The sequence below is a fragment of the Chelmon rostratus genome, chromosome 5 (genome assembly GCF_017976325.1).
Source record: "Chelmon rostratus isolate fCheRos1 chromosome 5, fCheRos1.pri, whole genome shotgun sequence".
Classification (NCBI taxonomy): Eukaryota; Metazoa; Chordata; class Actinopteri; order Chaetodontiformes; family Chaetodontidae; genus Chelmon; species Chelmon rostratus.
The window spans coordinates 21966799-21981446 of record NC_055662.1 but is presented as its reverse complement, the minus strand read 5'-3'; the positions used below and the strand labels follow the sequence as shown (position 1 = coordinate 21981446).

At 39.6% G+C, this 14648-nt stretch overlaps 2 protein-coding genes across 2 annotated transcripts; one reads left to right on the top strand and one right to left on the bottom strand.

The window, feature by feature from the left end:
• Positions 1-883: 883 nt before the first annotated feature.
• Positions 884-8973, bottom strand: pes (pescadillo). Its single transcript, XM_041937213.1, has 15 exons — positions 8833-8973; positions 8523-8602; positions 7608-7761; positions 7203-7312; positions 6782-6953; positions 6567-6656; positions 6200-6316; positions 5873-5950; positions 4909-4998; positions 3660-3790; positions 3404-3529; positions 2366-2550; positions 1785-1942; positions 1521-1688; positions 884-1270 (listed from the first exon to the last, which is right to left on the bottom strand). Exons 1-15 carry the CDS (start codon positions 8854-8856, stop codon positions 1196-1198), a joined length of 1758 nt encoding a protein of 585 aa, XP_041793147.1. The 5' UTR covers positions 8857-8973; the 3' UTR covers positions 884-1195.
• Positions 8974-9656: 683 nt separating this feature from the next.
• Positions 9657-14243, top strand: p2rx2 (purinergic receptor P2X, ligand-gated ion channel, 2). The gene is made up of 12 exons (XM_041937768.1): positions 9657-9823; positions 10396-10531; positions 10656-10727; positions 10833-10908; positions 11000-11096; positions 12417-12497; positions 12595-12748; positions 13115-13245; positions 13344-13434; positions 13519-13584; positions 13677-13754; positions 14145-14243. Exons 1-12 carry the CDS (start codon positions 9657-9659, stop codon positions 14241-14243), a joined length of 1248 nt encoding a protein of 415 aa, XP_041793702.1.
• The last annotated feature ends 405 nt before the right edge of the window (positions 14244-14648 follow it).

Here is a 14648-nt window from a genome sequence, read left to right as displayed (position 1 = left end):
CCTGGTGGTGTTTTTCCTTTAGAAAGGATCAGATGCTTTTTCTCAACATCGTTCTGCAATGTATGCTTTAGAGAATGTCAGTATCTTCACTCTGTGACCTTTAAGTTATATAACACATTAAACATGGTACGTCATGATTGTGAACCTGTCACTTTCAACAGAATCTCATGTTTAAGACAGCACAGACATTTCAATCGTCAATGAAATGAACATTCAGCCACGAGTGGCAGTCTATTTGGCTCTGCTAGTCAGGATGTAGCAATATGTGGTCATAATGCTTCATCCACTACAGTACGTGTGAGCTCTGTCTCTCTCCGCACTGTGACCCCGATTCATGGAAGGCGCACTCGAGTCGTGCTGCTCATCCCACACTCGTCATGCTCAAGCACAACACTGCTGCTTTTGTTAAGCAGGGTGCGCCTTTGCCTGCAGGCACCCAGAGTGCCAGGCTGAGACCCGGACTGGGTGGGCATGTGTGGAATGCAGATCAGGGTGAGAGGGGGCAGGGAGTGTCACAAAGTGAATGAAGAGATTGAGCAGAACGGGACATGACTGGCCTGGCCTTCAGCCCACCGTGATCCAGGCAGCATCTTCAGGAGAGCAGAGGGACTTTGCTCCTTCGTCATTAACGCCCACTGCCCATGAGTGGACAAACCCACCAACAGCAGCAGTGACCTCAGCCTCTGCACAGATATGGACGGGTGGGTCTTGTGTGTACTTTCACATTTTGTGAGTCTTTTCTGATCCACACACAGCTGTGGGAAGTGACACCTGAGAGCGACTCACTGCTTGAAGCATGAGAAATGCTTCTTGAATGCCTAATCAACAGAAAAAAAACCTCAACTTCATTTGATTACTGTTGCAAGATCACACGTAGTTGGCTTAATAGATTTTTATTTTAAAATACAGACTGTTTCAAGTACAGACCTTAAAGAAGGAAGTAATATGTTGTGTAATGTAGAACAGTTCATACAAACATAAAACGCTCACTTTTACAATAATAATTACACAATTAGCATGTTCCACATTCTGCATTTCATCTTGAAATTACGCAGAGGTCAATGCAAACAAGTCATGGTGCATAAAACTCACCCACAGAGCTCTCTTATGCACTTCCAGGTCATGTAAGCCTGTAATGCACTCTATGTCATGGAGTTAAATGCAAAAAGTCAGTCTGAGAAATACATCAGAGGAGTCATTTTTTCATCTTTTTCTTCTTTGATTTTTCAGCATCATCATGGGCCTTCCTCTTGGCAGCCAGCTTGTTCGCCTGCAAGAGGAGAATGAATGCAGTTAAGGCATTTCAGAGGTCAGTGAACTTGGGGGTCATCGCTGGGCTTGAATGAAAGTCACACACAGCTGCTACACAATACTGTTAAACATTTGCAGCCCGAGATAAGTTGCCCGATACTGAAAATAAAGGATACAATGTTAAAAATTAACATTATCTGCACACACGGCTGCACTGAGTCTTATCAACACATGAATCCATATTCAATCAATAACGGAACGGAACAAACCTCTCGGACTTTTCTCTTCTTTCCGAACATGATCTTGTCGTAGAGGTACTTTTCCTTTTTCTTCATCATCATGATGGCCAGACGTTTCTCCTCAGCTTTCTCCTCCTGCTCCAAACGTGCTGGGTTTTCTACCTTCACTTTGCCAGCCGTCACTTTGACTTGCAGAGACTAAAAGGACAAGAGATTAGTTGATAAAGGTTCTTCCATATTGTGGAAACAGGAAAAAACACAGATGTCAAAGAAAATGGCTCAAAAGTCTCTTACCTTGCCCTGGGATCTTTGTTCTTCCAACTTCTTGAGATTCTTCTCTTCTGCCTCTTCATCTTCATCATCTTCTTCTTCATTGTCATCATCTTCCTCCTCTTCATCCTCACCCTCACCATCTTCCTCTTCTTCCTCTTCCTCTTCCTCCTGTTCATGGGCTACAATGCAAATAAAATATGTCAATAATGTTTCCATGGTCTTTACTGAGCCTATAAAAATGATAACTATCATGATTATTATGTTCTTTTACAACACTGACTCACAATTTAATAAGGATTTTTTGACTTTGAGAAAGAATTATTAGTATTAAATCTCTAAAATGATCAAAACATAATAAAATTTGTTCATTTGTATCCTACTATAATTTCTAACGAGCAGTCAATTGTCTTAGAGGACAAGAATCGCAATCACCTGTGTGTAATCAATGTGTGACCATTGATTGTAGGCTAAAAACACCGACATCCCAATTATTACTGTGATTCAGTGTCGTAAAAAGATGAAGTGCATGAATTTTTTTTTGTGCAAGTGGTTATATGCACTGTATGGAATATGAGACCTCAGAGAAATATGTGGGTTCATACCAGGTTTTTCTCCTCGCTGTAAGGCCATGATCTTCAGTTTTTCAGGGGGCACATAGTCACCCTCCTTCTCCTCCACGAAGGGAGAGAGGTGGGGGGGCAGAGTCACTCCAAGGAAATAGTCCTCCACGGGCAGCACGATTTTGGCATTGACACAATCATACACCCACTGGGGATGGATGTAGTACCTAAAACAGATAAAAATCATGAAAACAACCTCTCATGATGATGTTCTTTATTTCCTATTCTCATATGAAATGATGAGCACTTGTCTTTCTATTATATAACAGGGTTATTCCAGCCCATCTAACTAAAAGGCACGTCGCTGCTTTTGTTGAAAATCCTGACAAAAAGGAAATGGCTGTTTTAGGCCAAAACTGTTTCAATAGGTAAGTCTTATGATCCACCTGTTGGTATCTGTTCACTGGTCACATTGGAAAGCTTTACATCATTCTTGTCTTCACTTTTTCCAACAGGCTCTGTGCCCTTTTGTCCTTTTCTGACCCCCATGTCTGCCCTCAAGTTGGTAAGCAAAAAGTGAAAGTGATTTTTTTCACTCTAAAAGGTGCAAACACAAACGGTGTATGTTGTGCATGCCACGCATGTTCTCCAGCCTCTGCTACTTTTGTCACAAAAAAATCCAGAGAAAACCCAGCACGTGGTGAGGAATTTTCCTCTCTGGTAAATTAATTTATATGAGGGAGTTTGCAGGCATGGTGGAAGTGACATGACCCTTTGAAAATGCAGAGCGGGATAAAGAAAGAGAACGGGGTCTGTCAAACACGATAAGAACAGGCTTGCTTTGAGGCAAGAGAGCGGAAAGACTCTGAAAGGAGGCATTGTAGAGGATATGGTAATTAACGAGGAGAGAGGAGCACAATCAATCAACAGACTTCCTGCATTCACGATTCATAAATATACTTATATACTTATATACTTACTTATACTTATATCTAAATGGTTGTATAAATGCTAATGTGTTCTACGTGTTGGGAAAGGAAGAAAATGTTAAATATGATGAAAACCACAACATTCCTTTACCTGTTGATATACTGTTTATCGACGTTGGGTCTGTCAACAATTTGATGTGTGATGGTCTCATCAGTCACCTCGTATGTGCTACCAATGCAAACAGACTTGTCCCAGGACACCTCACCACCAAAACACCTGGAAGGCAGCAACAAAATACAAAACATACAGAAAAGGTGTGAGGTTTCTACATAAGGTTTTATTTCTCCTTGAATAAAAATGTCCTGTGACTTTGCCTGTGAGTTTCACTGCATCAGCTCTCACTCACCTGATGACAAAGGCCAACGATTCTCTGGGTACTTCTCTGTTTAGGAAGAACTTCAGCCCCTCAAAAAGCTTTTTCTGAATCTCCTGCTGTTTCTGTTCCTTTTCCCTGGCCTCCATCTTTTCTATGTCCTCCTGAAGAAAAGCATTTATATTTTTTTTTGGATATTTTTATCAAGGTGTTTTACAATCCCCTCAGAATGCAGGGCCACAAGAAGGCATGACAAAAGACAGGAGTGTTCTTTCTGAATGAAGTCAGGTCCCTAGTGAATATGTGTATTTGTATGGCCCAAACTCACACTCAATGGGCTTTACAGGCCCACAACAACAACTCAGCTGAAAGTCTCTCAAACAATAACAAAACTCTTGATAAAAGAAAAAATAATAATACAGGTTCATGTATTGATACGGTTTTCATTGAAGCAAATGCTGGCAATAAAATCATTAAGTCATTATAACATTATTACTACTACTTTAATACTATTTTGCAGGACCAACAATAACAGCACAATTCTTTTAATAAAAGAATCCCATTAAAAAAACAAATGATACAACAAAAAGAAATACAAACTAAGTTATGAACTTTTCAACAACTACAGAGTCCCAGGAGCTAAACTCAGGAACAAAAAGTCCTTTAAATGCATTAATACTTTCAATTCAAGTATATATGAAGAACCATGTAAAACACTGAAATCTGTCCACTGAATGATTAATAAGCCACTGTTTTGTTGAGTCACAGAGTAGCCACTTGAATTCAGTGTTGCACAAAAAGAAAGAATGGTATACACGTGCTGCAGCAATTTTAAGGCTTGCATTTGACGCATCAGGAAAGATCAGCACTGCAAACTCCACCCTGATATTTCCTGGTATGTTGGAAAGTGGAGTACAAATGTTGTTGCTAACTTGAGAACCAAAACTGGAACTAGGCTCTAGTCACTAAGCTCCTAAAAATTATTCTGGGCCAAACAACTGGGCTAAACAAGCCTCCCATGTTGAGAAACACATCATCCTTAGCAACCAAACATGAAGCTGTAATCCCCCTGTCTCACACCTCAAAAAGCTTTGACTACTCTGACAAGGATATGTGACCTCTCACCTCTGTCCTCAGAGACCAATTAGCTTATCAACTGTTGTTTTTCCTGCATGTTTAAGACATCTGTCAGTGTCATGACTATAATATCAATGTTTTATTCTTAGTATATTTAAAGAAGAGAAGACACAATAAATCATATTTTGTGAACTGATTTTCTTACCCCCTCAACAGGAAACTGGTCAAGCTCAGCCTCCTCCTCTTCTGCAGTAGAAACCACCCGTGCCAGACTGGCACTCAGAGCTGACAGTTTCTGCACAGCCAAAAATCACATGGTTAGAACAACAATTACTGTGGAGGGTCAGATAAAGGAACCAGTTCTACATGGTTTGCAGTGACCTGATTTCACCAATAACAAAAGTTTACAAAGTATCTTTTGTCCATGTCCATAAGAGTGTTTGGTGCCACACATTCTAATATCGCTTCAAAACACACATCCCAAAAAAGGCTGTTTTGGCATTTGATAAGCCTTTAAACTCATGGGCCCGTTCTTCAAACCTGTCTTCCACAATCATACTTAGTCTTCTCACAGTTCCAAGAAGAAACGCTGCACAGACCCTTGAGTTTCTCTGACACACAGCACTGTTTTTGGTCTGAACTGAAGGAAGTCTGTTAACTGGCTTATACTTAACACTGATTTTTATTGAATTGAAGTAACACATTTACAGTGTGTCTTACAGCGTTACAAGAGAGAGAATTCATGTAGTTATTGCAAAATATAGCACAACCCTGATTACAAAAAAGTTGGGATTCTGTGTAAAACACAAATAGAACACAGTGTGATAATTTGCTGATCCTTTTTGACGTTTGCTCAACCAAAGACAATATATCTAATTTTACCTCATCATCTTATTCTGAATTTGAAGCCAGCAACACATTTTAAACAAGGGACAGGAGCAACAAAAGACTGGGAAAGCTGTGGAATGCTCCAAAAAAACAGCTGTTTGAAACATTCTACAGGTAAACAGGTCCACTGGTAACAGGTGATAACAAAGGGAGTTGTGACACTCTCATAGAATTCTGTTGTAATTGTAGTATGTGGAAGTAACCAAAAACATATGAGGTATCACTAGAGAGAGTATGTGGTTTAATGGATCATTTAAAATGGTTCAGATAAAAAGCCTCACCTCTAAGTAGCTTTCAGAATTCATGGCATAGTCATCCTCATCTTCTTCCTTTAGCTCTGACTCTGTTTTACTGTCCAGCTGTAAAAGGAGGGAAGAGTACAGGTGTGGTAACAGGTGACCAAACAGCCATAAATCATAGTTAATAGTTCCATATCATCACATGTTGAATCTTGCTGAAATCTGTCATTTGAGAATATAGAAATCTTTGGAAAATGTAAGACTTAAGTCTAAAATACAATACAGTCATTTCAATCAATCTGATGTATCAGATGTAAGACAACTATCAATATAAAACTGTGAAAAACTGTGAAACTGAGTCCAAGATACCTTTGGTGGGTACACCAAGTTGAGGGAATGGTAGAGTCTGAAGTTGACGAACCCCAGCAGTGTGGTGTACAACTCTGTGAATGTTGCCATCACTCTGTAGTCGACATCTGTTGGGTGCTGAAAGAGCAAGAGAAGTAAAATGACGAAACATGAGTGCAAAAATGCAACAGCCATTTAGACAAAGGAGTAACTCCATCAGTCAACAGTGCCCAAAGTTTTCTTGTGTAATCAGCCAAACTGTTGATTTTATGATGGGTCCAAATGCTGACAGAGCTGTGTCAACCTTCAGTGTAATCCCATAATACGGAAAAAGTGGCTGCTTACTATTAGCATAATCACTGTGGACTGCATTTCATCATTCACTTACATCATGAGAGAACTGATATGGCACCAGCCATGTAATGAGCTGTCCCATCACCTCAGCTTGGTAATATATCCCCTTGATGGAGAGGAAAACCTATCAGGAACAGACAGGCGTCATTACTGAACAGAGGTCAATGAACTCAAGACACATCAACGTCCACATTTATACATCAAACAAATAAAGCATCCTGATAGCTGCAGTGTACTGTAAACTGGCACCTTTTTGAGCGCACGAGAAGCAATCACAAAGTTCATCCACTCCACAGTGAGGCGTCGACACAGCTGGATCGTCTGAACGTGACATTTTCCTGTTCGGGCGAAGGTGGAGAAGAGGAAGCACATGCAGAGGGAATCATCGATATCACGGAGAGCATCGATGAAGGTGGGGTACCTGCCACAAAAAGGAGCACATTAAGCCAATAAAACTTGAGACAATTTGAAAAACATTTTTGGATTAATAAAATAACTTCATTCTTTAAATATTTTTCTCTTCTTCTTTTTTGCAAAGAGCATTTCCCACAATGTGTCCAGTGACTCAGTCATTTTTGCTGATATTCTAAAATTTTACTTGACACAGAGAAAGCGAGTTAGGCTCAACAATGCCCTCCTACGTCGAGTGGGGAGAATAACACAGTCTTACCTTTCTTTGATGATGTGGTCCAATTTATATGTTGGTTTGTTCTCCCTCAGTCTCTCCACAGCAGACCACTCTGTTTTTCCATAAGCCCTCTTAAGTTTGCGTACAAATACCTGTTAAGATAAAACATTTGACATTAAGGCACATTGTAAAACACAAGTATGTCCTATAACATGGAACAAATTATATCTACAAAACGCAAAACCAGACCATCTTCAAAAAATACTCAGAAAATGATTCCTGTTGGGTCACAAGACATTAACTTTCTTTGTATGGGAGGCCATTTATCCGCAACATATGCAGTTAAATTAAGATCCTTTTCCAAAAAAAACCAAAAAAAACCAAAATCAACTCTTGCTCATAAACAAGATGGTGTTGAACTTGATATTTAGAAAATATGCCTGATACCTTGTAGTCTCTGAACTTGCCAACAATTGGCTCATGCAGCAGAAAGCGGATGTCTTTGAGCAGGTAGAAGGTCCTCGGGGCTGTAGAGCCCTTGTTGACCTTCTTCTTGTGCTTGGGCTCATGTGGGTAGATGCCTTTAAGGATGCACAGTCGCCTGGAATTCAGAGAAAGATCAGGAATAATTTATCTGTGACACAGGCGTTGCTTTCGGTGTGTCTTGACAACCAGACATCCTGATATGAAACTAATTCTCAACAATCCTATGTACTTAAGAGTCGGGTAGGTGTTGTGATGGCATATACCCTGTATTGCTAACTTTATTAAAAACAATCACTAACAATTTTGATAACTGACTGGCCGTTTAAATCATTATCAAACAAAAAAAGTCCCCAACCACTGGCAGGCTGGTTCCAGCCTCTGAAATGTGATGATGTGATGGGTTTCTCTAGTTTATAAAATTTACATCTAAAAAGAGTTTGGATTTCATCCACTGGTTCCACAAAACAAGCAATCTGAACACATCAAGTACATACATACAGGCCAATTCAGAGTCTTCAGTTAGTGGTGCTGTTGAGTTGTATTGCGTTATACTGAGAGGTGTTGCTGATATTTTGTATACCACTGCTACACTGTAGTGGGATGGACAAAATACTAGAAACACCTCTCAGTATAATGCAATACAATTCATCAGCATCAAACTACAGGTCCAAAAGTAACAACGAACATGAAGTTTCAACCAAAATTGAAAATTATAAACGTCATTGAGGTAGGACATGCTGCAGAACTGTTACATTAGTGTTTCGTACGTGAACCTTATAAATAACCGAGTGTATATTGATTTACAACTGCATACAACATGATAGAAGCTTGTATCCAAATCGCACAACCCTGTGAAAAGCAACAGGGTAACATTACCTGAAATCTGGGAGGCTCAGCTGTAACTTCTTACGAGCTTTGTTTCTGGTGATGTAGTTGGTGGCAGAGCCCCTCTCAAACTGGAAAACAGGAAAGGACAGGAAATAACATTAAACCCCAACCAACAATATAAATGTAATGAATAATTAGATTAACTAAATGCTTTGACCCAGAATGTTCACCTGTACCCAACAGATTTCACTGTTTCAGAAAAACAAGCTTCAGCTAGCTCGACTAGCTAACTAGCTAACCATGTTGCTAGGGCAGTTAATGTGCTCGAGTCTGACACTGGCCCCCCGTCAACTCTTACCTTTTTCTTTTGAAGACCTCCCATTTACAAATGATATGTGGCACTCCACACAAGTTCACGTAAAAGTAATTGTCAACAAATTAAGCATTACAGGCGAACACAACGTTCGCCACTAGCAGCAACAGCCGATGCACGTGTCGTTTGACATGCGCGGAAGGAGGCGGTGCGATCATCAATCAGGACCCAGACGAGGGGTCAGCCGTTTGTCCGCCTGTATAAAAAAGACAGCAAACAAATGAAAAGAAAGCTCGTTCACTGCCTGGCTGTTGCTTTTTAAAAACTGTTTTGTATATTAATGCACACGCACACCCGTTTTTAGGACATTTTCTGAAGTTTGACATGTTATATGTATAAACATCATGCATCATGTTACATTTAGTTTGTCTGCACCAATGCCTCCGGAGTAAGTTTTTTTTTTTTTTTTTTTTTAATTGCAATTTTAAAAACAATACAGACATTACAGAGGCCAACATTATGATAAACTACTTTTAATATATTCAGGATACAAGAGACAAGGTTTTAAAATGCTTGTAGAATAAGTTGCAGAAGTTTAAGCACTTTGTTCAGATTTTATAGTCTGATCAATTAGAAACATCATAAAGCCCTACAATCACCATAATAAACGAGAAACAATAAAATGCACCATTCAACCACATCTGAGCCCCACCCCCTTCTCTTCTTCCTTTTATTTGATGCTGGGGATGCTTGAGAGAGATGCAGATTGGAGCTGAGCAGGAGCAGACAGTGAGTAAGAAGAAACAAAAAGCTAGACAAAGAGAGACAGAGCCATCGACAAATTGGATTTTATAAGTACATCTCAGAGTATGTCTGAAGCATTTCATAATTTTGTCATGGGGCTACGCGACTTTATAAAGGAGTATTTTCTTGGTTTCTGGGACTATGAGACACCAAAAGTGATGGTGGTTAAAAACAGAACTCTTGGAGTCATATACAGAGCCGTTCAGTTTCTTGTGATCACCTATTTCATCTGGTAAGCTTCATGTTTCTGTACTTGCATGCCTTCCGTATGTGCTAAAAGAGACAATATCTGATACTGAAAATCTTTGGTAACTGTGCTTTTTCTACATATTTTGTCAGAAGATGTTTGTTAGTTTTAATGCTTCTTTCATGAACAGTGAAGTATAAAACTGTATTTTGTGAGCGATATGTTTTTGTGTGTAAAAGGAGATCAAGATAAAAAAAATGCACTGCATCTTTAAATTCTCAAACCTATAAATAACATTTTGTTTAGAGGAAATGCTTCCCATTTGCAATTAACTGTAAACAAGTAAACAGCATAATTGATGGAAATATAAATGATGTCAAGAATTGTGGTTGAGTCCATTATTAGACATGAAATTTTCATAGTCTTTGATTATGTGAAGATCATCTATAATTCTTATTGCTTCAAAATATCTTGAATTTAATGATTGAAGTGCGTCATCTTTTCTCCTTCTCTTGGCTGAGGGCTGAACAGATCCAGGGAAATTTGATGCCTCCAGTATAAATTGACGTCATGATAGAAAATGTGATACTGGGTCTGTCTGTTTTATCATCCTGAAGGTATGTCTTCATAAGTCAGAAAGCCTACCAAGAGAGTGAAACTCGTCCGGAGAGCTCAGTTTACACACTCATGAAAGGCACAGCAGTCCATGGAGATGATATCTTGGACACTGTGGAGTATGCTCGACCATCAGAAGTGAGTCCAGAACAAAAGCTGCAATACAATTGACAAAATCTCATCTCTTCATCAGCCTCATTATATCTCCAGAAGACAGGAAACTCTGCTGCCTAATGGTATTTTTGTGGCTTTTCTCTCATAGGGCGGTGATGTGATTAGTACAATACTGAGACGAGAAGTTACGTACGATCAGAGGCAAGGGACCTGCGCTGAGGTGAGAGGTCACCAGAAGGTTTCTCAACAATAACAGATAGCAGTATCCAGTTACACAGACACCTTTATTGTCCCACGACTGAGCGCCTGTCCTCTTTCACTTCAGTATTTCAATGTTGCCAACGCCAACTGCACAACAGACTCTGACTGTGTCCAGGGAGAGGTTGACTTTGATGGCCATGGTACTGTTTTTATTCCTCACAAAATCTTTCTTCAAGCTCTATTGGTCTGTATTTGCCAAAGTTATTATCTGTTTTAATCACTTTCTCACAGGCAGAAGGACCGGCAGATGTGTGCAGTACTATAACCACACCTTCAAAACCTGTGAGATCCAAAGCTGGTGTCCTATTGAGGAGTACGCTGTAGTACGGTAAGGCAGATGGATAATCTCCGCCATGTTGGTTGGTCAGGTTGAAATGAGGTTTATCTAGATCAACCAAAGGAAAAGGACTGAAAACATCTTGACCTTTAAACAAAATAAGAAAAACCTTGCAAAGAGGCAACTGAAAGACAGACCCCCAGCCTCAGTGTAATAAGTCAAATAGAGTTACACCATTCCAGCTCCAAAGACAGGCATAGTGGGAGTCTGGACGAAGCTTAATTGGTATCATATCATACAAATGATTTCTTTTGTTTTCATCATGTATGTAGGTGCACGGCTACGCAGTGAGCTGAACACACTTACAAAAAAGGTTTTTATATATATATATATATATATATATATATATATATATATATATGGGAAAATCATAACATATTTTTAACAATTATATTATTCCTTTATTTTCTAGTCTTTCTTGCTTTGCTTGTGAATTAATAGGATATTTTTGAATATTATGCCTGTGCATAGTATTCAAATAAAACAGTTTGAGAAGGAAAAAAGAAAATTATTCATCAATTGATTTGGCACTTATAAACAACCTGTGATGAGGCGTTAAAAGGAGACAAAGATTCATTGTACGGTGTCGCAATCCAAAAAGGTTTGGAACCATTGTCATGAGCTACACTTAAACCCCCAGACAGATTATAAGACAATAAGTTGTAAGGCATCTGTGCCGAGGTCCGATTAGACCAAATGTGAAATGAGTTAATGTGCGTGCAGTGAGGAAGCTGGATTCACATGATGAGCAGTCCAGATAGTTAGATAGATAGATAGATAGATGGATAGATATACTTTATTTATCCCAAGCTGGGAAATTGCAGTGCAATTAGTCTGTCGTGCTAAGAAGAAGCATCAACATTAAGCTCAATATTTAGTCCCAACATGAAGTACAGCGCAGTAACTAATCTAGTAAACATATATAGAGTCCACAAGACTAAAAGTAATATACTAGCCCTCAGTAAATGAATACTAACTTGTACTTAGAATGTTTTATAAGCAGCACATTAACCTCAGAGAGCTAGTTCGATTGCTAGCGTGGTTAGCAGTACACCAGCTAGCAGAAACCTAAATTAACAATCACAAAACACTTTTAATAAAAGAATAACAACAGATAACAGTCCAACAAGGGCATCTGGGAACTAGATAAAAGATGTATGTTAAAATTTATTGGTCACAGATGTGACAAAATGGCTGAGGTAACAATGTCGGTTAAAGTGCTACGTGGTTGCTACTAGCAACACAATATTCAACTGAAACCAACTGAAAGTGTCAAATATGATTACTCTGATTATGGGGTGTCTTCAACAGAGAACCTGCATTAGTGGAGGCCGTCAATTTCACAGTGTTCATCAGGAACTCGATCCACTTCCCGAAATTTAAAGTGCTGAGGTAGAGCTCACACACACACACACACACACACACACACACACACACATTAGAAGAGCTGCAGAGGTTTCAGAAGGTGTCCTGTTCTTGACTTTGGCAGAGGAAACATCAAAGATGCTTCAACCAAGCGTGACATACAGAAATACCTCAGTAAGTGTCATTATCATGAGGAGAAAGAGCCCTACTGTCCAAACTTCCGCCTGGGCTACATCGCAGAAAAGGCGAGGGAGAATTTCAGTGAGCTGTGCCGGACTGTGAGTATGAGCTCTGCATCGCAGAATGGAGAATTCTGATGTGAAAAATGTTGAAAAATGTCTTCTTATATATATATATATATATATATATATATATATATATATATATATATATATATATATATATATATATATTGTGTGTGTGTGCTTTGTCTATGATATTGTTTTTATCATGAAACCTTATTTTAACCATTTAAGTCCCAGTGAGATTAATCTCTTTTTCGAGATAGCAGCGACACAGTGTTTCAAACAACACACACGCAAACAATAAAACAGGTTGTATTTTACTGATGGCTCACAGATGTGTTAACTTTGTGATATTGTAGTGTTACTATTGTAGTGGTGATCACCGCTGTTTTTGCTCAGGGGGGAGTGATAGGGATTTTCATCAACTGGAAGTGTAACCTGGACATCGATGCTTCACACTGTAAACCTACATATTCCTTCCGTCGCCTTGACCTCCGAAAGGATCAGGCCAACTCTGGTTACTATTACAGGTGACTATCTTGGTTCGGTATTTTAAGCTGTGTTTGTCTCTTTGTCTCGGGGTCACTTTCCCCGCCTTTACACCTGTGCTTTCCCTGTAATTGTCCAGGTTTGCCAAATATTACAGAAAGGGTGGGGTGGAGTCTCGGACACTTATCAAGGCCTACGGCATTCGTCTGGATGTCATAGTTCACGGACATGTGAGTGCATACTCCATCATCACTACAGTTCACTTTCAGCTTACTGTGGTGGCGGTCATGATATTATTTACATTTGTTTTTCAGGCTGGTAAATTCAGTCCCATCCCGACCATCATCAGCACAGTGACTGCTATGACTTCAGTTGGGATTGTGAGTTCCTTTCTTTTCTGGAGACTTTGAGGTGGCAGCTATTGCTCTTTCCACCACAGACTGTTTTTCTTCTTGTCATTTCCACCCTCTAGTGCACCATCATCTGTGACTGGATCATGCTGACGTTTATTGACAAGAATGAAGTCTACAGTGAGAGGAAGTTTGATGAGGTGAGTAGAAGGCATCGTATATTTAACCATAACAAATGTTTCATCTGTGTACGGGCAGTTTTATAACGATCATTCTCACTAAGAATAGTTAACCAGATGATTTTCTCTGATCGATAATGTATCTTTAAGAATACGCACAAATGTGTTTAAGTACATCATTTGGTAACATTTCACACAAAATTTCTAGTAGTTTTGAGCAAATCTAAAAGCGAAAAAACAAAAGACCATGTGAAAAGACATTAAAATAGTGTTTAATAAGAGTAAAATACACCCCATCACTCTGCTCTTTTGAACTACTAAACTACTCTGACTCCGCTGCCTGTCTTTGATTGTTTTATAAATCATGTGGAAACATATTTGGGGGCCTGTATGCATATCTGTCCTCTGCAGATTATCAAGGAGCCCGCGGTGCCCATGCCCACAGAGCTCAGCTACATCAACAGATACGGCTCAGACCATTCAGACCTGTCAGAAGGTGTGCCGCTGTAACCTCATCACCGTTGCCTCAGTCCTCGCCGGCCAAGACTGTGGACTCTCCTCCGTCAGCTGACTGTGGCAACGGTAGCATCTCTGAGCGGTTTCTCAGGTGCAGCTCTGCAGCGGCTCAGTCATGGACTGACAGCGGCCGCTGTGCTGGTTTTTATTGGGAATATAAACTGACAGAGAACCACAGAGACTGAGAGCGTCTTCTGAAAGACAGCTGGTTCTCTCACAGTCTCTGCTTGTGCATTGGATTCATCTCAAACCTTGATGGACCCCAGCTGTACAACAATGCAATTAATTGTTTCTCTTTCCCTTGACAGTAAGACCTCTCAGAAAATTAGGTTATTTTCTCAGTATGAACAGAAGCTAAACCATTTCACAGCAGAAACACATTTGAGTACAAAGTAATGA

Coding starts and splice junctions, on each gene's coding strand:
- p2rx2 (XM_041937768.1), top strand. CDS start 9,657: ATGTCTGAAGCATTTCATAATTTTGTCATGGGGCTACGCGACTTTATA. Junction 10,728..10,832: donor GGCAAGGGACCTGCGCTGAG/GTGAGAGGTCAC, acceptor CTTTCACTTCAG/TATTTCAATGTTGCCAACGC. Junction 12,498..12,594: donor CCGAAATTTAAAGTGCTGAG/GTAGAGCTCACA, acceptor TGACTTTGGCAG/AGGAAACATCAAAGATGCTT.
- pes (XM_041937213.1), bottom strand. CDS start 8,856: ATGGGAGGTCTTCAAAAGAAAAAG. Junction 6,954..7,202: donor GACCACATCATCAAAGAAAG/GTAAGACTGTGT, acceptor TTTTTGTGGCAG/GTACCCCACCTTCATCGATG. Junction 3,791..4,908: donor ACCAGTTTCCTGTTGAGGGG/GTAAGAAAATCA, acceptor GCTTTTCTTCAG/GAGGACATAGAAAAGATGGA.